Source organism: Rhinolophus sinicus, chromosome 15 (genome assembly GCF_057876585.1).
Source record: "Rhinolophus sinicus isolate RSI-liver-muscle chromosome 15, RSI-T2T, whole genome shotgun sequence".
NCBI classification, from domain to species: Eukaryota; Metazoa; Chordata; class Mammalia; order Chiroptera; family Rhinolophidae; genus Rhinolophus; species Rhinolophus sinicus.
This window is the reverse complement of record NC_142515.1, coordinates 91,070,002-91,091,309: the sequence shown is the minus strand read 5'-3', so window position 1 is coordinate 91,091,309 and position 21,308 is coordinate 91,070,002. Positions and strand designations below refer to the sequence as shown.

At 52.5% G+C, this 21,308-nt stretch overlaps 1 protein-coding gene across 1 annotated transcript; it reads right to left on the bottom strand.

The window, feature by feature from the left end:
* Positions 1 to 492: 492 nt before the first annotated feature.
* Positions 493 to 19,604, bottom strand: RHOBTB2 (Rho related BTB domain containing 2). The gene is made up of 10 exons (XM_019714641.3): positions 18,981 to 19,604; positions 14,581 to 14,782; positions 13,846 to 13,949; positions 13,136 to 13,321; positions 11,483 to 12,501; positions 11,065 to 11,183; positions 8,771 to 8,921; positions 5,475 to 5,563; positions 4,552 to 4,657; positions 493 to 3,421 (listed from the first exon to the last, which is right to left on the bottom strand). Exons 2-10 carry the CDS (start codon positions 14,770 to 14,772, stop codon positions 3,204 to 3,206), a joined length of 2,184 nt encoding a protein of 727 aa, XP_019570200.2. The 5' UTR covers positions 14,773 to 14,782; positions 18,981 to 19,604; the 3' UTR covers positions 493 to 3,203.
* Positions 19,605 to 21,308: the final 1,704 nt, after the last annotated feature.

Below are 21,308 nucleotides of genomic sequence, written 5' to 3'. Positions count from 1 at the left end.
CATTTAGGCATGTTCTGGGTATTGATCTTCTGGTACAGTTTGATGGAGGGGTCACGACCTCCATGGCCTTGGTTACACCCCTTCCAACTTCCTTTTGAGGTCCCACCCAGGCCCCTCTCTTTCCTGACACAGGTGTTTCCTGCCTTTGTTGTGCCTTATGAGCAGGATTCTTTCCTCGTATCTTCAGATGGAGATGTGAATACATTTTACTCAATCAGGTTTCAGCTCAGTGGTCTCTTCCTCAGAGACTGTCAGTGTCCACCTAAAGTATTAGCCTTATCAGTATTTGTCATATTTATTAATTTAAAAGGTAAGCTTCGTGAGAGCATCAAGTTGTCTTTTTGGTTTGTTTTATATCCAGTCCAAATAGCACCTGGCACACGATAGGCCCTTTAATGTTTCATTAGTGATTATCTTTTCATGCTTCTCTCCAGTGGAAGGTCCCACTTTTGAAGAGCTTGTTGGAAATTTCAAACACTACAAGGAAGGCCATTAGGTACAAAATACTCATGTATTTATGAATTCATGACCAAATTAAATATGAAACCTTATATAAAAAGAGGTGGTTTTTTTTTGTTTGTTTTTTTATCCCCTCCCCATCCTCCCCGTCTCCTCTGGAGCAGCTCTGAGTGACATGAGTACAGGTCTGTGGGACTCCCTCCTTCCTTTCCCCCTGGTTGCCTTCAGCTTGCCACACATTGTGGGTCTCCCACCCTGACTCTGGATTTCCAGGTGAGGTTCTTGGGGAACTGGAATTTCAGCCCTTCCTCCCTCCCTTTCCTTCCCCAGGGAGAGGGACCCCAGCAATGACTGGCTCCCCCACAGCCTCCCCAGCTGGTGTCTGGGTTGCATCTGGGCCTGTGGGGCTCCTGCATGGTGCGGACCAGCTCTGACAGGGCAGCTGGGAAGGGGCTGTGGGTCCCTGAGGGGTGAGCTGGCCCTGGTTGCTGGGGTCGATCTGTGGCCCGTCTCCTGTGGGCTTCCCGCACCTCCTGGGTCACCTTCATTCTCTCTCCCCCATGAAATTTCTCCATCCTTATCTGTGGGCCAGATGGCTCAGCCCTGCAAGCTCATGGACACACATTTCCCCTCACTTTGGACGTTGGGCCCCTGCTCTCCCTTACATAGAGTTCCTGAGAGGCCCCATGGCTCCCCTGCCTCCTTCCCCAGAGCAAAGGTGCTGGCGACAGAGCTGCTCCCCGCTTTGGGGCTCCCCTCCTGCCCAGCCCATTGTTCCCTAGCCTCCCTCCCCTGAAGCCAGAGACTGAGCTCAGTACAGGGAGGCCGACCAGCCAGTAGAGGGCAGCACACATCTGACTCCTGAGTAGCCACGCAGAGGACTTGGGAGACAGCCACAGCCTTGGAGAAGTCTGGGCTCAGACAACGTAGGTCACAGCCACTCGACCTTCCACCTCCTGCTCCTTCTCTTGGTGAGGACTTACTCTCAACTCTCTAGGTCTTGGCACCACTAAGTTGTTACAGAGGTTTCCTTTGTTTCTGGGTTTGTGCTCTCCCAGACCCAAAACCTGACTCGGTGGTGAAATCCACCCCAGGGACCTGGAACCTAAAGCATCTTTCTGGGTCAGGTGACTCCCCAGCTCTGAGCCCAGGTGCTCAGGATCTCCACCCTCATCAGAGGGACTCTGTCTTTTAAGTCTAAAAAGGGTACGGGGATAAAATATGATCCAGATTAGAAAATGGGGAGAGGGTCCAGTGTGGCCCAGCTTTTCCCCTTGGAGCTGCAAGCTGCTGTCCTCATCCTCGTCTCATCCCGCCTCTCCTCTGGACTGAGCTTAGCGCTGCTCCTGCTCAATTCTCTTTTCTCCCAAACCAGCACTAAGTAAGGTCCTCCCCTGTGATCCCTCATTACTGAGATTCCTATTCCCAAGTCAGCAAGCACCCTTTTTCCTGACTCTTGACCCCTGCCCCACCCCTCCCTCTAAAACATTCACATCCTGGGGGGGTCACCTCTAAAGCTAAGGATAACCTGATTGTCATTATGGGCAAAAGCGTCTCATGTCATGTTTGAACCTTGAAGCCACCCCCCTCCTCCCCATGCAACCCCAAAACCTCAATCCCAGCATGCTGAAGGCATGGGACTTATGCTGCCCCCTCAGAGGCAGCCAGCAAGCCAAGGCATCCTCAGTCACAGCAGGTGACAACATCCTTTCCTGACAGGCACTGGAATCCATGTTACAACCTAAACTTTGGGGGCTTTCAACATGGGAGCCCCTGTTTTGTTTTATAGAAATGTAAGCCATACACAGTCTTTTTTCCGTTCTTTGAGGGGATAGAGGCTAGGGTGTTTTTGTTGGTGGTGATTTTGTTGCTCTTGTTTGTGTGTTTGTTTTTTTGCTAATTTTGTCCCACCCCATAAGAAGCTGTGCTAACTAGAGGCTGGGGGGAGCCCAGAGGAACTCGGCATTGCTGTGCCCAGATCCCCATCACCCGCTTCCTTCTCTCCATCCCCCGCTTTCAGCTGTTTTCTCTAGTCTCCATCTCAGAGTGGTGAAGGAGGGCGGAGGGAGAAGCTTCTCACTGCACCAAGAGGCACTGCTTCTGGCCTGGAGCTCTGCACAAACTCCACCACCCTTTACCATGCCCTGGGAGGCACGCCAGCCCAGTGCAAGCCTCCACACGTGTGGCCTCTGGCGGCTGCACCCAGGATGTGGAAGCCTTGAGCTGGGCTCTGAAGGCTTAATGTCTACCCTGACTTCTCCAGTGAGGATGTGAGTAGGCTCCATATGGAAATGCCCACAACACATTTGCAACCCTCAAGTCCACTGGTGGAAAACACGGCCAGTAGAGGCAGGAACCTCCCTACGTACTGCTACTCGCTGGGAGGGGGCTGCCTCCACAGACCACAACTCTCTCATCGCTGGAAGAGTTTTCCCTTTGATTCTACGGTTCTCCAACCCAGAGACAAGATGCCAGCACTCTCAGCTCCTTCCTGTTCCCCACCTCCCAGCACCTGTCCCCTGCCCTGCTTCAGAATGGGAGACCTCTCAAGGGGTCCCTGTTCTGATCCACAAGGCCCAGCGCCTCTCGCTGAGCTACACTGGCTGGTGAGAACAGCTCCGCCCTTACGGTCCTGGTTACGTGGGTCCCCTTGTCCCTGGAAGGTGGAGGGGGCGATGCAGAGAGCAGAGGGGCAAGGACAGGTGGGCACAATAGCAGCAGGGTCAGACGAGGGTGGCAGCATCTCAGACCACAGCCGAGGAGGAAGAGGGGGAAGACGAGGAGGCGGCGGGAGCGGCCGGCGAGGAGGGGCTGTTCCAGAACAGCCAGCGCCGCTTGGGCTGCCGCTTCAGGTGCAGGTAGTCCTCCTTCTCGCGCTCCTTCCGGGCCCGCTGGTAGTGATCTTCCTCCTTCAGGTACCACACAGGGGGCCACCGGTGCTTCTCAAAATAGTCCTGGTTTTCTGGAGCGGAACCCAGGAGGGCTGGATTAGAAGGCAGGCAGCAGGGGCGAGGGGAGCACGGGGACCTGGCGGTGTCCAGGGACACCCCCCTCCCCCTACACACACACACCACGGGGACCTGGGGCGGGCCTCCAGTCCCTCGGGCCAGAAGTGCAAGCCCCAGGGACCACAGAGACCACAGTCTAGCTACGGAGCTCCCTCAAGAAAGTTAAATGGGAAGGCCTCAATGGGGGCTGACTCTGTACTGGGCATAAAATAGGCTGAGATAAAGAGTGATGGAGGAGGAGGTGCGGCATGGCTGGGATGAGAGGTATCCGGCAGAACCGAGGTCCTGAGGGGAAGGGGCTGCGGAACAAGAGGCTCAGACAAGAGCAGGCTGGGCTGAAGGGTTTGGACTGATTTTGGAAGGTGTGGGGAGCCAAGGAAGGTTTGGAACCAGGTGATTGATGCCACTGGAGGTGTGCTTTAGAAAGAAAGCACTAGAAGAGTGAAAAGGAGAAAATGGGGTGGGAGGATTGGTAGGACAGAGCGACAACCTGGTAGCAGGAAGGTCTCCGCAGAGAGGAGGGTGACCTCAAGGACCCTGAGTGGCAGGAACTCAAGGAGGTCAGCACCCCTCTCCCTGGTGCCCCGGATCTGACACATTCATTCAGCAGAGCCACAGGGACCTCCGCGACTATCTGGACTTCTGTGGTCCAAGCTATGACTTGTGCCCATTCCTAGGTTGTAAAACCTGTGTGGCACGTCATGAGCAGCATTAAAAACAATTTATGTATTTTTCTATATGTGTACTGGGTCACAATATAACATGTCGTTCTTATTGTGGAGTCCTGCCCAAAAAGTCTGAAACATACTAACTCTAGTCCAACCCCTTCTTTGTACCTGTGAGAGACAGAAGCCCAGACAGGCGGAGGGAGTTGCCAGAGGTCCCTAGCTGCCCTGCCCTCCAGGCCAGTGCTTTTCCTGGGCCTCCTCTGCCTGGCCGGACACACCTTTGCAGGCTACTTTCCACCTGCAAGGTCAAGTTAGGCAGCTTCCAGGTACCCTGGGGTCAGGTCAGAGATTTGGACCCACGTTGAGGCCCCTCCAGCATGAAGGGGGGAGCGGCAGGTCCTGCCGGGGATGCTCACCTGGGGACATGGCCTTCATGTCTCGGGGGAACTTGCGGCACACATTGTTGTAGTTGGTGCAGATGTGGTGGAGACACCAGTCCGCCAACTGGTACGCGCAGTGGAACTGGGAAAACACAGAAGACCCCAGGGTGAGGTCAGCACAGGGAGCTACCGTTGCTGTCAGAGCTCAAGCATCAGCGCAGGTGGGGAAAGGCTCTGCAATGGGGCAGAGCCCCCCTCGAGAGGCACACCCACGCAACACTGTGAGGACATCACGTTTGATTGGCTCTTGGTGGCACCATCACCTCGCCCCTGTCCTGTCCCAGCATCCATGGAAATCTCTAGTCCTATATGGTAGCTCCCTACTGTGTCCAGCCTCCTCAGATCTCACCCCAGAGGATGTCCTCCTCGGGGGCCAAAGCAGTCTGCACTGAGGTGTTCACAACTTGGCTGAGAGCTGACTTTCCCAGGTGTGTCTGCGAGCCTCAAATCCGCCGTGCTTTCACTTCATAAACTCATCTTTAGCAGTAGACTTTCTGACGTGCTCAGGGCCCGTGTGGGAGATTTTGCTGTTATAGTTTGTATGGGAATAAGGAGGTGGGCAGTGAATTTTCGAGGGAAAGTGCTCAAGGTCCCTTCAATGTCCTAAGGCAGGTAGCAGCCATGCGTCTACACATGAGACGGGGGTTCCCTCCCCTGCCCTATGGTTGCCTAAAGTCTCAGTCCCATCCCCCACAGCCAGCCTCTCTTCTTGGTGTGTCACGATGTATCCTCCGGCTTGGAGGACGAGATAGGCTCTGCCCAGTCAGGGAACTGACTCTGACAATGGGTTCCCATCCCATCCACCACCTCCACCTCTCAGCCTCGCCCCGTTCACTGTCAATGGGCAGACAGAGCCCAGAACTGAGGCTGTTGGAGAGATTCCGTCACTGCCATCATACCTGAGCCAGTTCCAGGAACACAAGGACGTCCCCATCGATGTCCACCATCATCTGAGTTGCTTCCATCAGCCCGGTCACTGTGTACTGCTCTGTGACACACACAGCCGGAAATCAGCTAAAGAACCACATGAGGGAATATGCACTCACGTACACCCCCAAACAGGGGTCCACTGCAGGGCAAAGAGAGATCAAGGCCAAGGGCAAGTCTCAACAGGCCAGGAAAGGCCACAGGCGATTTAAGTCCATTCCCACCAGTGAAGAAACTGGGATTAGGGCAAGACCTTCCCAGTGGAGTGGTGTGGGAAGTGAGGGAGGATATTAGAATCAGCTAAGAGGACTGGTCAAACTCCCTATGTTGCACCAAACAGTCTGACATACGTAAGGGGAAAGCCGCCCGTGGCCTCAGCCATTGACGCTGTCGAGAACTACAAGTTAGAACTACAGATAAACCTCATTGTTTGTGTTAGTTTCAATTTTATAATAAATTGTGTACTAAACTTTCACTTTAAGTTAAAACATTTAAAGAAGTAAATGCTCTCCATCCTGAATTCTAACTGTAGCAGTATAAAGTCCTGGTATTTAATCTTTAAAAATATAACTATATTTCCCAGCTCAGTACACAGGAAAGACCTAGCAACAACAGCCATCACAGTAGCAACAAGCATCCCTAGCGGACAGGCTGTAGCCTTGAAATACTGTGTCCAACTGTCAGAAACCAGGACTTCATAGGGAAATGGCTGGTTCCAGGTCTGGGGCAGGAAGCAAATGAGATAAACCTGGAACGTCCTGGCATTCCACATAACCAGCAGCTCAGAGACTCTGGAGCTAAGGTGAAGAGACTTCTACTGGCTAAGGGTTCAGTACAGTATTTGAGCTTCAATAAGGATCCTTGCAGTTATTTGAAAATATTTGAGTACGTTCAAATCTAAGAGTTCATAATAATATTTAAAAATTAAAAAAACGAATCGGTCACCTCAAAGGATGATACGAAACCAATTTATCTTGAAAACTGGTAAATGAAAGAATCAAGCATTCACCTGCCTTTCCTATATGAACTGTACCTCTGGGTAACCAAAGAGTAGGTGTGGGAAGTTTCTCTCTTTTTAGACGTATTCCAACAGATAAACAAAGAAGGAATGATTGAATTGGAATATTACCATTTCACAACACCTACTAAATTAATGGACCCAGGCAACGATACGCAACGGCTGATAACATCACAAGAGAGAAAAGTAGACAATCTATGCCATGAAGTAGTCTGACCAAAAGAAAATTGAATGTGAATCTGATGTAGCCTCTAGATTCAACAACCAGTTTACAGGAAGTTTGGTGCACTAGAGAAATACAGTCAGTGAAAATCTAGATTTTCTAGAAGCGCAGGGGGTTTTTCCAATAGGTAAATTGCAAGGGGAAAAAAATTTAATGAACAAAATACCTATAAATTAAAAGAAATGTCATAGGTACATAAAAAAATAAAGCCATGCTACAGTGTTTATGGATGCACGCTTGGATGATAAAACTAGGAAGAAGAGTAAGGAAGTGAGGCCATAAAAAATACCCCTCAAAAGAAGAACAGGCAGAGTGGTAACTCCTGGGAAGGAAGGAAGGTTTGTGACTGGGACAGATAGGTGGAGGGCTCCTGGGGTGGCCAGAAGGTTCTAGCTCCTAAATGCGTCATTTTGCTTTACAGTAATTCCTTAAGCTAAAATATCTTTCATGGATTTGTGTTATATTTAGCAAAAAAGTTTTAAGACTGAATTAATAACTCCAGAGAAAGCATGTCTCACAAAACATAAGGCATCACCTATTATATCATACACGGTATTTTCCACTGATGCTTGACAAGGTACATACACAACACGCTTTTGTTCATGTTTTCTAGCCTGGACTATTTCACGGGAAAAGTCACTCAATGTTATTTTGTATGAGCCTTTCCGTGCAGCAGTGCTATTTAACATGTTTAATGGCCACCTTGTGAAAATTACCCATGTGTGCTTAATCAGTGGTGCCTATTTGATTTGTCTCTGATTGCCCGCCATGATGAAACAAACTTATAGAAGCATCTATACACATTTATTTTTTCCCTTTCGGTCATTTCTTTGGCAATAGTCTTTCTAAAGAATTACTTGGTCTAAGAGTTTGAACAGTTTCATGTGCTTTGGAAAGACCACGCCACTTATGGACAGCGTGAATGACATACTATTACAGCTGTGATCTTCAGAAGCCTCTGTCTTGCTCCCTGCCCTAACACCCTCTGTGTCCCCAACTGTGGCTCTTGGACTCCCTCTGCAGGCTCAGCTCTTAACATTCGGTTCTGTTCAATGATTTCTGCCTTCTTCCTATGACCAAGCCCCATTTTATAACCATTTCTCATCATAAGGTTGATGTTTCCTTCATACCTGAGTCCCAAACTTGTGTACTATCTGCCCAGGGCCCCAGCAGCTCTGACACTGGATCCTTCCCTGACCTGAATATCAGAGGCCCTGTTCTCTGCCCCACAACCCGCCCGAGAATATAACCCTGATATCAACACCAGGACAGGTCCCAACCCCAGCAACCAACACCAGGCAAATGCCAATTCTCACATCAACAGGAGCTGTCTGCCTGCCTCACGGGCCCCAGACGCCCTTCATCTGGGCGGCACCATTTCTCTCTCCAGCCCCTTGAGCCCCACTGCCTGCCGCTTCACCTCCCTCCTGCCTCAGTCCCTGCTCTACCCCAAGGGCTTCTGGGTTTGGTTCCTTCTAAAAGCTGAGCTCCCGCTCTCACAATAGTGTCCAGGAATTAGGAGTGGCAGGTCAATATTTGTTGTCTGTTTCTGGGAGAAGAAAGAGAAAGTGAAGGTGGGTGATAAGGAGAAAGAAGAGAAAGAGGAGGAAAAGGAGGAAGAAAAAGGAAAGGAGGAAGGATAAGGAGAAGGAGAAGGGCCAAAGGATTGAAATGTGGAATTGCGTTCTATTCTTTTGACTTGTGAGGCTTGCCTGAGGGAAGCCAAGCTGACAGGAACATCGGGCGCTACCATCCTATGGAGACCACTTTGTTGGGACAAAACCACTTTTGGAAACAGCCTACAGGTGACCCCTTTGGAGCATCTTTGTCACACATACTTCTTCACATCTGTGTCTTCACCCAACCCCCAGTACGCATCAACAGGCTTCACTTTATGTCCGTGGGTCCCTTGGTGCTGTCCCCAGCGGCCTGTCCCCAAGGAGGACACAGGTGAGAGAAGAAGTAACCACTCCTGAGGGGTTCCCTGACCTCTCCCCCTGGAAGGCCTGAGTGCTCGGGTGTGTTACCTGTGAGGGCAACCAGGTGCGGCAGGCAGAGGCGGTTGGCCAGGATGATGAGCTTCATGTCGTCCAGGTCAGGGCTGGAGGTGAACATGCCTGTGTACAGGTACTCCAGCACTGCCCGCATGCAGCTCTTACTAGTGTAAGGAAACACAACCTGCAAGGGGAGGAAAAGAGCAGCCCGCAGTGAGATCTGGCCGTAGGTAGGCGTCACTCAATTCTGAGCGACTCAAGGCCCTGGCCCTCACAGCCAGTCTTCCCCAGACAGGCAGCCATCCCTGTGCTGCCCTTGTGCCTGCTCAGAAGGCCCCCAAAGGCCTATCTCCCAGAGCTACAACTTTGCTGAGCCCATCTGGCAGCACCAATAAGCACAGCTCTAACAGCTTTTACAAGCACCTGGATTCTCACTGCCATCCTTCCAAAGCCGTTTTGGCCTGGAGGACGCTGGAAAGAGTCTTTCCCATCACCTAAACCTATACCCAGCCCCTCCTCGCCCTACAGTGCAAGTGGGATACAGAATCAGCAAGCAAACACCAACTGGCTTCTCTCTGGCTGCTCTAAGCGGTTGCTTTGGGCCTCCGGGATCTCCTTGGAGCAGCGCTGCTGCAAAAACTGCTTTCTCATCAGAGGCAAGTCTCTCAGGCTGCGTTGGGAACTGGCTAGAGCTTTGAAGCTGTTTCTATGGTACTGACAAGTGCCCAGGGCTGCTGGCCCCTAGGGCTTCAGAGAGTTCCTCATCTCTCACTTCACATATCCCAATCCTGTTCCACTTCCAGGAGCAGAAACTGACTCAAATCTCAAGCCTCCCCTCAGCCTTCCTTCCATAGGACTTCCTTCCCAGATATCCTAGGAAATGCCTATCCTGTGTCCCTGGACATAGTCCTGCATTGTCTTAGTTCAGTTTTTCATTCAGGTACTTGGTGAGCACTTACTAAGGGGCCAGCGCTGGTGGAGGGAGTACTTGCACAAGTGAAGACCTAGTCACTGCACTCAAAAGACCTCACCGACCAAACTGCATGCGGACACTCAGCACTCGAAGCAGCTGCACAAAGTAGGACCTTGTTAAGTGCAAAGCTGAGTGCTGGACAGTTAATGCTACAGGAGTTCAGAGCAGATGAATAACACCAAGGGCCACGGCCTGGGTTACCCTGCGTGCTGGGAGAATGCAAAGGGGAGAAGAGATTTAAGAAAATATTGCTAAGGACACACTGAGAGGCCCCTTCTAGTTCTGTTCCTACTCTCTGTGCCTAAGAAAGTAGCAGTTATCAGTGAGAGAGCAGGTGAGAGTGGCCCTGATTAAAGGGAAAGGTGATTCTCTAAAGTGTTTCTTTTTAGTTTCTGTATTTTGATGCTTTGACATCTGGGGCCTTGCAGACCATGGAAGGACTGGCCCTCCCAGGGCAAGCAGACTCCTAGAGATAGTAACTGAGTCCCCTGCAAGCTGTGCACACCAAGCAATCCAGAACCCACACCCCCACCACCTTCTTTATCAGCTCTCACACTCCTGGCCACTGCCCACCTGCCCCCGTCACCTCAGGGCCAGGTACCGGATGACTAGACAGCCCCTGCGCCCCACAGCCCATGAAATTATTCAAACCAGCCAATCCTAAAACTTACCCTGCCTCGCCCTCCTGTTCCTTCCCATGGAAACCACAATAAAGGCTGTTGCCCACAGTTCTCCATGCTCCCTCTGTCTCCTGACCAACCTGGTGCCTCGCCCTATACCCCACCACCACTGTGCATGCCCCCTCTTATTAGATTGGAGTATAACAATCTATCTTTTCAATGGGAATTTTCTCCTGATCTTATGGCTTTGCGATGCCTCAGTCATAAAACCTACATTTTAAAACAGTGATAGATTTAGTCTGGGACATGCTGGATTTTTTTCCAGCTGTTTCACATGTGTCAGGAAGAAGCCGAGGTACAATACATAGAGCCAAGGAATCAGAGGTCTTGAGTTCAAGTCCTAGCCTCTCCTTTCTACTTACACAACTTTGCACAAGCCATTAACTTCTCGAGGCCTCACTTTCCTTCGGTATAAAGTGGGAACACTACATATATGAGTCATGTGAGAGACGATCTGTGATAAGGTATTGAAAGTGCTTTCTAAACTACAGCATTAAGATGTTACTAAAATTCCCTGTTCTGGTATACTGTAAAATCTTGGCTATGGGAACCATCTCACAAACTTTACTCACTGGTTAGCACATAGTTAACGCCAAAGAAAGCACCATTAAATGACAGATACCTCAGAGGCAAAGGGTGTAGGTCTCCCCTCTCCCCCACCATGCCAGCCTTACCTCCCTGGTGGAACTCTCCACAAACGGCCCCCCAAACATGGCAGCCATCCAGTCACAGCTGGAAATCAACAGGGGCTTGTGGGCACTGATGGTGCCATCATCCAGGATGAAGGTCACATCTGTCCGGGAGAAGAGGCATCACATGACGATGTGGTGAAAGAATGCAGGACAACCAACCCCAAGAGTTGACACTGTACCCAGACAACCCATTTCCTTCTGCAGCTGCAAGCTGGAGAGAGCTGTAAGACCATGCTCTAAGGCTCGGGGAACCGGCTGCAGGAGCACAGCCACCGTATCTCCAGGACATTAGCAGCTGAGATGACCAAAATGCTCATCGGACCAACCCGGACTCCTCAGAAGGCTGCTGGGAGAGCAGTCCCCTACCTTCCGGCTGTCAGTTCCTAAGCATGTTCCCTACCTGAGAAGGTGCCCTTTGCCAAGCACTCCTTAACCCGGTTGGTCCGGCGGACGTGGAAGGCCTTGGTGATCTCCTGGTTCATGAAGGCCTCGTTGTTAAGAATATTGGCTACCATCATGCGCAGATCAAAGACCTCGAGCAGCTCAGCAATGTGGGCAATGTGCATGAGGTCCCGCTCATTCTCGTCCAGCTCCCCTGTGTACAGGTACTTGAGAACAGCCCGGAAGGGCCCCGGCTGGATGGAGTTGTCCATTTTGACCACCACCATCAGTCTGGATTTGTAGGTCAGTGGATCTTCTGCCATCTCTTCCTGGATGCTCACAAAAGCTCGGCTCCAGGAAGACAGCACGCGACCCCGCCCGGGCAGGTACCCTGTTCCATTGCCCCGCAAGATCCCGTCGCTGGTTGAGGCCCGGAGCCCAGCGGGACCGGAGCCCCCGCCCTCCTCCACGCTCTCACACACGTCAAAGCTGGCGGCCCGAAGCAGGAAGTCCCGGCCGTGGTGGTGATGGTGGTGATGGTGGTGGTGATCAGGGTGAGCCCGGTGGTCCTCTGGGCGGGGGACCCCTGTCCCCGAGGGGCCCCCCAGCTCCCCCTCACTCAGGTCCATGAGGAACAGGTCGTAGAACTTGGAGGAGGAGGTGGAGAGGTAGATTTTGTGGGCAAAGATGCGCACCCGCTCCTGCAGCACCAGGATGACATCCGCGCACAGCGGGTCCTCCAGGAGGTGGGCGGGGCACTCCTCACTGCTAGAGGGGGGGTCGGGCACCACGATGATGGGGGGAGGGGGCTTGGGGGGCAGGAAGGGCGCCTGCAGCAGAGGCCGCTGCACGTTGCGGAGGTGGGACTTCCAGAACTGCAGGTGGCGGCGGGAGATGAGCGCTGCGCGGATGGCGTTGTCAAAGACGTCCTTGATGCCGAACTGGGCCACCACACTGGTCTCATAGTAGGGGATGCCCAGCTCCTTGGCCACCTCCCGACCCTTCTCCGGGGGAAGGATCTCATTGGGCTTAATGGGCCTGGTAGGTTCGAGAAGGGAAAGCAAAGTCATGGTGGTGGAGGATGGGGGTGGGAGAGGCAGCTCTCCAGAGCCTGACTGTTCTTCACCAGGCTGGGGGGGTCTCTGCTCAGGATCTGTATCCCTGGCCCCACTCCTGCCTTGCTCACTTCCACTGATCTCTGCCCTTTCTCCTTTGTCTGACCAAATCCTACCAGTCCTTCAAAGCCTACCTCCAATCCCCTCTTTTGCCAGGAAACGCCATATCTATCAGGCCCCGGTGAGCTCCCCAGCTCAGAGTCATGGTAACACTAACTTACCTCTCTGGCAATTAGCATGCAATTTGGTTTTTAGCCTGTTCACATATTAACTTCACCCCCCAGCAATCCTTATGGTGCTTAGCTCAGTATTGCCCACACTGTGTATAACAGATGAACAGATGGATGGATGGATGGATGGATGGATGGATGGATGGATGGATGGATGGATGGATTGAAGGAATGAGCACTCTTGTTGGCTCCCTATGTGAGCTTGTTTGAAATGGAGGGAGAGATATAAGGCTCAGTGGACTCCCTCAGGGCTAAGCAGGGAGTCATGGAGACATGCCCCTCACTCTGTCTCCCTCTTTACCCTTCCCTAGGCACCAGCACCCCTACCTAGCCAAGGGCCGCCTGGCCCTATTGACAGCCTCCAGGTCAGCATAGCGCAGGTCCAGCTGGCAGCCCACCAAGATGACAGGTGCTCGGGGGCAGAAGTGCTTGATCTCTGGGTACCACATGGTCTTGACATGGTGGAGGGAATTAGGGTTGGCAATGGAGAAGCACAGAACCACCACATCGGACCTGGGGTTGGAGAGTGAGGTTAGGGGCAGAGAAAGCTAGCGGTAGGTTATCTGCCCCTGGAACAAGGGAGAACATGCTTACCCGCCCCACTTCTACACAGTGGTCCCACATCTGTCATATCTGTTCATATGATCTCACACAAAACACAGAATAATAGTTCCTCTAGTTTATGTATCTCTTATTTAGCATTTTAGAGCTTTCAAAGACTCTTATTTTGTCCTAATGGCTATGTTGTTAGAAATTACCATTTTTACCACCTCGAGGCTAAGAGAAATCATCTCAGAACGGTTTCCCTAATTACCCCAAATCCCAGAGCTAGTCGTCAGCCAGGCTAGGACTCAGACCAGGCCTCCTGACTCCAAACCCACTCCTCTCACTGCCCGGCTGCCTCTCCTGTGAGGACCCGCCAGTGCTATCTGCTCCACTGCCTCCTCTCAGTTGTATGTCTCAGGGTTGCTCCATTCCTTGGGAAAGTAAGGAAAGCCCACTCCTTGGCTCCCTGCAGGCAGCAGAGGCTTCCCTACCTCCCATAAGCAAAGCGACGGTCTTTGTGGTGGTCTCCAAAAGTGTCCCAGAGGCGGAGGGAGACGCTGACATCATCTACCACATCCCTCGAGCGTTCCAACACCTGTAGGGGTGGACAGAGCAGGGTGGGGCCCAGGGGCAGCAGTTCTTGGGGTCCCTGAGTGTCAGCTCCAGATGGTGCCAGCTCACCCCTGGTGATCCCAGGCAGCATAGGGGGTGCAATGACAGAGAGAGCACCTCCCGCTGTGTGCCCTGCACAGCACTTCTATCCAGGTGCCTCCTCTGTAGGCTCAAAAACAAGGGCAGTATCCAAGCTGGCCAGGAGGGAAGAGACTCTACTCCCAGCTTTACCTGCAAATTGTCTGGCGTCTCTGACCTTTTGCTCTCAGCCAGCAGCTTCTTTCCTTCTCTCAGTTCTCATCTCTCCAAAGGCCTCCCCCCCCTCACTCCCTAGTGCTCCCCATTACTAGGCTATGATGGTACAAGATGCTGTGCCCCAGGCACCGGCTCAGCCACACAAAATACAAATGTGGGAGGAACCTCCCCACCTCCTGCCGGGGTGGGTTCCCCTCAGCCCTCTCTCCAGGGGCACCTTCCTCTTCAGCTTCCCCACCCATCCCCACGGGACTTCCACGAGCCCAGCACAGGCCAGGGTTGGAGACCCCAAGTTATGGCTTGGGAAGAAGCCCAGATACATGGTGTAGGCCCCCTGCTGAGTGGCTTTGCAGCCTTACCTCCTGGCACACCCGATACTGGTCGATGGCCCAAACTGTGGGCACGTGAGTGGCGAGCAGCTGATACTGAGTGAGGGTGGCATTGCAGGCCCGGGCACAGATGAGCCTGGTCTTGCCCACGGCGTTGTCCCCCACCACAACGCACTTGATGGTCTCTACGTTTGGCCTTTCATAATCCATGTCAGAATCCATTAATTGGGACCTGAGGGAGAGGAGAGAAGCGGTCAGGATGGCTTCGCATACCAGCTTCTGGAGGGCCAGGGCCAGCAGCTCTCCTCGGCCAGAGCCGCCCCCTCTGCCAGCATTTGAGCAGAGAGGAGAAAGGAAAGGGCAGCTTTCTGAGCAGTCGCTCCACAGGGGCCCGAGAGCTGGGAGCCCATTCAGGCTGTGCGGAGGCTTTCCACTGGAGGGACCACTTGTCGCCTTCTTCTTGCCACCATCCTCCAATTGGGCTTCTGGATGGGGGATGCCTGTGAGAGAACCCCAGGCGGAGCCTGTCCAGGGCCTGTCCCCTCTCTCTCCAAAGGAGAGTCTGCCCGGGAAGCTCACTCATCATCTGCTCTCTGGCCAGCAGGGCTGTGGCAGCAGAACAACAAACAGCTGAGAGAAGCACAGTCGGGGCCAGGTCCCCACCCTTTCCCAGCATGCCTGAGGGCAGGACCACTTTAAAATTTAATGGACTTGTCAGAGCTGGGTGCGGCTCTCCTGGCCTATACCTTCCACCTCTCTCCTCCCATAGTGGATTTCCAAGCCCCCAGCCTCCTTTATGGAAACACCAGAGTTTTTCCTCCCAGCTTTTCTAGGCAGAGAGGCTTCTGGATGCACCTGAGCAGCCCCTGGGCCTCTCCTCTCTCCTCTGGGTCTGTCACATGGCCTGTGTGGCTCACTCAGCTGCAGGCCCTGTTTTGAGATGGAGGTAGGGGTAACCACAGGCCTGTAACAATATACTCCATGACCAGTGGGCTTTGCCATCCACTACCCAGGAATGCCCTCCAAGCATCCTGCATCCAGCCTCAGGTGAGCTACGTCCCTTCTGCACCTAGGGAGGGGGATGCTCGAGCTGGAAGCCCCCAGACAGCTGACTTTCTTAGAAGGACGCTTATAAATTGGTTGCACAGGTGATGGGGTTGCTGCGGGGAGCACAGTCAGGAACAAGCCTGAAATTCTGGACAAATGCTTGCCTCAGTTTCCTTCTGTGTTGGGCAGAGAGGAAGTGGTTTGTTCACCCTCAGAGAGGGATGGCTCAAATTAACAAACAGGACCTTCTGTAGTCAAAATGTCATGTCAGTGTTTAAAAAGCTGTCACCAGGGGAGGGCCCTTGCCTAGAGAAGGCTTTCACTGGTGGTCTCCCTGCTGGCATCCATCCTCTCGGAAGGTAGGGCAAGGTAGACATTAGTAGGAGGCATTATTATTAGGCCTTGGTTTGGCTGGGGTCATTGGCCTGCCCCTGCTCACATGTCCTGTGTGCATGAAGTCTGCTGGGGGCTGGAGCAACCTGGAGGAATCCTTCCTAGACTAAGGAAGGCTGAGCTCAGAGGAGTCCTGGAGGCTGCCCAGGTGCCCTCACTGCTGAGCCATCCAGCCTGAGAGCAAGGCCACCAGCAGCAACAGAGCAGCTCCATTCCTGCCAGGCTGTAACTGGATGCCAGCATGCAGGAATGCGGAGCTGAAATATCCAAGTAACGATGGCAACTGAGATTTGCGCAAGTGGATGCATCTTAGCAACCTAAGCAAAAAGTGCAGCAAGGACTTCTCAATGAGACAAGCACCTCCTACTTCTTGGAATTTTACAGGAGTGGGACCTCAACAAGGGTCTCCACAGCAGGCCCCTCCCCAGTTTCCAGGGTAACGGTCTACATCATCATTCCTCTCCCTCTTCTAACCCTCCTCACCCTCCCCGGCAGACAACCGTTATTCTAACCACCATGCTGCCTCCCCGTCACTCTCTCTCCTGAGCTGAGGACTGGGAACCCCATCTTGACAGTTCCTGGTCTCAAGTCAGGCTGCTGGGAGGATGTATTGGCGCTGGGAGGAATCACCTGGGTTGTGGTTTCTGTTTTATTGACCGAAGAACAAAACAGATAGAACCCAGAATACGAACATGTACAGTTATAAGAGAAAAAGAAAAGCCCACTAGCTAACAGAACTCCTTCCTCAAATTTAGATTGCATGTAGGTGTGCAGGAAGAAGGGGGGATGAGGAGCACAGAGAAGGAGCATCTTGATGGCGGGGAGGATGCCACAAGAGCAGAGCAGTGCTGGTCTAAGATCAGTGAGTTTATGACTAACACGCTCATGCACAAGTGCATAAGCAAGGGGATATGGTTCCGTAGGAGGTGGTGCTGATGCTGTGGTTCCCAGCACGCCTCCCAGCAGGTCCTCTACCGACTTTCTGTCCAAACTTTCTATCAATCCCCTAGAGCCTTGGTTTCCCTTTTCAGACCACCATGACCATAAAAAGCCTCACCACTTGTGACGGAAAGATAGTATACTCTTTACAGATTATGGAACTGAGAGTCAGAAACACTTGAATTCAAATTGCCTTATGCACCTCTAGCATTAAGGAGGGGACAGCCACCCAAGCAGAAGAGCAACACACACTGTGCTGTGAGTTTAGACACCAGAAGTGCTGCTGGGTGCTGCTCAGGCTGGACAGCCCCTCCCATCCTTCCCCTGCTCATCCTTCCACTTCCTCCCTATTTTCACCCCTCCACCCCTGTCCCAAATGCTTGACTGGTAAACTCCATGGTCATATGTAGGAAAGGGCAAATCACTTCACTTCTCTTGGTGTCAGTCTGCCCTTCTGGAAAATGGGTGTGAGGGCTTTGGAAGAAAGTCTCCTGACTCTTGATGAATTCGTGCCAAGAGAGGCTGGGCTGAAAGGAGGTCCTTGCTTTCTTATGTAATGTGGAATTATATAATGCTAGATTACATATCTATATGTGTAATTATATCGCTCTTTAAGATACAGACTGGCCCAATTAAGCCAACAGAACTCTTAGTCTAATCAGGCCTGTCTTAAACAAGGATCCTATACTGGAGATAGTGTGCCAACCCAACAGTAATGTAATTTTTGCTCTAAAATATTGCTACTTTACTGTTTCATTGCTGATGTATAATGATACATCCCACTCACTGAGCTTCTCAACTTCCCCTTCTGGAACTCTCTCCTTCAATGACTCTAGATGTTTCTGCACAAGTGCCTCATCCCCATGCTTCTGTGACTCCTGAGGACTCTCCGTAAACTATTGCTTCCTTGCCACCCTGCCCTGGGCATCACAACCCCCAATTCATTCTGCTCCCTCGGTGATCCCAGAGTCACCTAGATGCTCCTTCCCCACACTGCCCCAGGATCCCTGTTCCCTCTCCAAAAACAAGCTCTTGCCCACTGCTCTCCCAGCTCTTTGTACTCAGGCCAGACCAAAAGGCAAGGTGTGCTCAGATTAGCTACAACCCTCACTGGCTCCCAGTCCCACCCCCACACCCCTACACACACTCTTTGCAGAGCCCAGAAAAGCCCCTTTCCCTCCCACAGCTGATACAAGCTTCTTCATCTGTGGCTGCCCTAGTCTGGTTGTCAAGGAAACGACAGAATCTCCCTCGTAGCCTGGCTTGTTTCCTAGCAACCAATATCCCACATCCCGCATCCTACAAAATGCGAAAGGGAGAAATATCCTGAAAATGAAGGTAAAAATCAAGGAGGATGGATAGGAAGGGAGAATCTGAAAGAGATGAACGGAGAAGGTGGCCTTCGAATTAAAGGAGGCTCCCACCAGAGTCGCTGGCATTGTAATATGAAGGAAGATGGAGTGATGAATCCCCCCCACAGATCCAATGGATAGCAAGGCCCAAAGGGATCTTGAGTGGTCATATTAACAAAAATGCAAGCCTAACAAGAATAAGCCTTCTCAAACACCAACAAGCGATGCTAAGGATTTCTCCCAGTAGTTTGCCAGAACTCAGATACACAGACTGCAATGGAGTTGACTTGAAAGAAACATCTCTGGAACGAAGAGCAAAGCACCCAAATTCCATTTTTAACGGAAACATTTCCACCACTCTGGACCTGTTTCCTGACACGCTGCTCTACACACACACACACACACACACACACACACACACACACACACAATAAAAAATTTAAAAGGGGAAGGCCTCGACAAGCCAAGGTAATAAAGTCATCTTCCTTTCCCTAGAAAAACCCGGAAAAGGTTAGTACCCCGCCCCCTGAGACCCCAGCAGCCGAAGCTGTAGCCCAGGGAAGAGCAGGAGCGAGGGGACGTCGGGAGGGGCAGTTAGGAGGGGCGCAGACAGAGCCAGGAGAGCGCAGGAAGGCGAAGCGCCGCGTTTCCAGAGGCTGCTTGCAACCCAGCCATAATAGAAATTAATCATTTACTTACACCACTACATGTGACGGGGTGATTTCTAGTGTAAGGAACACATCTCTTCCTGCTAAGCACGCTCATTTTAGTGAAATGTCTGGGGTCACTCCGCGCGTGCAAGTTAGGACAATGCCGGCGCCGCCGTGCTGCTGCTACTGCTGCCGCCGCCGCTGCTGCTGCTGTTGCTGCCGCTATAGGCTCCCGGGTCGGGTGCGTTAGATCAGAAACTCCGACAGAGCAGCCCAGGCCGGACGGCGGGCCGGGAGCGGCCGCGCGCGCGCCACTGCAGCCATCGCCTCTTCCGGATCAGCATCTCCCCGTGCCCCGGGCGCCCAATGTCATGGAGGCGCGCCGGAGCCGGGCTGCGCGCGGCCGCTCCGACCTCAGGCGCCTGGGCCGCGCCGCCGCCGGGGGTCCTCTGCCTGCGCAGGCAGGAGCGGAGACGGGGGCGAGGCCGCTGCTGCTACGCGCGGCCCGCTTCGAGGACGCGGCCGCCAAGACGCCTAGTGCAGCAGTCCTGGGGACTGCACACGACCTCTTTCTTTCATTCACAAAAAAAATGAAAGGAGGAATCAAAAAAAAAGAAAAGGGAGAAAAAAGAAGAGGGGTAGTCACACACTGACGGCTGCCGTGGCAGGCACCGCCCACCGCGGCGCTCCGTTGGTGGAAAGGGGCCGGGGGGCGGGAAAGGGGCGGGGAAAGAAGGGGATTGGGCGCCCCTGCTGTCCCGCTCCCTGCCCCGCCCCGTGGGGGCAGCTCCCTCCCTCCTTTCCCTCCCTTCCTCTCCCTCCCGGAGGGATGCGGAGGGTACGTGGGGTCTCGGCTTGTCACCTGTGCGGCCTCGCGTCCCTCTACCTGGTGAAGCGCAAAACCTCGCTGGACTCCCACGGGGTTTGCCCCTTCCCTCCGGGAAGCAGAGAAAGAATTCCGAGAGGCACCCTAGTCAGCCCTGGAAAGGATGCGAGTTAGGGGACGGGAACTGGACGTTTTTTCCTTGTCCCTTAAACCCGAGCCTCCACTGTTGCCCACGGGGAGAGGGAGACAGCGTTTCTATACACGCCCTCTGCCGGCGTGGGAGCTTTCCTGGCGCGGAGGGCCTTCCTCTCTCCATCAGCACCCCTGCAGCCGCAGCCTATGCTTCCGACTGCCATGGCCCTTCGTGAATTTTAGGGTGGGAACCTGTACCACCTGCATCTGGTTCCCATCTAAACCTTCTCTCCCTCCCTCGTCTCCAGCAGTTTCCACCTCCATCCCACCCCATCCTATTGCCACCTTGAGTTCACCAGTATAGTTTGGCCTCTGAAAGAAATACCATGAAGGCTCTAGTAGCCCTGGAGATACCTCTGGGTCTCTGTCTCAATTTACTCTTCTGTAAAATAGAGAAGTCACACGAAATGACATCTGTAATATGAGTGGCTAGTTTGGTTATAATGATGTTGACTGCTAGTAACTACAGCAGTCAGTCTGGTTTTATCCATCTTGCCGATTACTTCTGGACAATTTTTAAAGCCCAGACTGAAATGCCTTTCACTTAAACCCCTCCATCACACCTCCAGCTGGTGCTCTAAGAATGCAAATCCACTCTAATTCCAGTTTATGCAAAATATGATTAGGAAGAGAAATCTTTTGCCAAAAAAAAGCCAAATAAAAAAATGACTTTTACATAGTCTGAAGCATGCGCCCCATCTATGAATGCATATGATTGGAAGTTGCCCATGAGGGTGTTCATGATAAGCATACTTTCGGGCCTGGTTCACATTCTATAAGTGTCTGAATGGTGGAGGATGCCTCCCCCACCTCCTTCTCAATCTAGAGAAGAGCTGGAGAAGAGGTTGGGGATGAATAAGGGTGCTACTTCACCTTTCTAGCTAGGACTCCCTCTCTATAAAACAGAAAATACTGGTTTGAATACATAGTTAGGAAATAAGTTCAACCATGTGCAGATGTGTTCTCCCCACATGTTTGGCGTTGAAGAGTCTCACTACATCCTCTGTGTGCCAGAAATCACTGCAGGTGCCACCAGGCCAGGGGTCCAGAGCCTCTTCCACGTGCACCTGTTCCCCCCACCCAGCTCCAGAGTGCCAGCTTGTTGGCTTCACTTTTCATACATCCAGGCAGCAGGCACAGCCCCAGTACAGCAGAGAGCAGGAAAACAGAAGGCCCTCTACCCAAACAAAGCCATGGGGCTACTGGGCCTGCAGCTATGGAGCCAAGGCCCTTTCTGTCTTTTAGGAAAGGGCCAGCTCAGCCTGGGAAACTCACTGCTCAACCAAGCTGGACTGTGAGTCATCAACGGTGTAAGGTTGGCCAAATAAAGTTGTACCTCCTGCTCACGTTCTGTACACT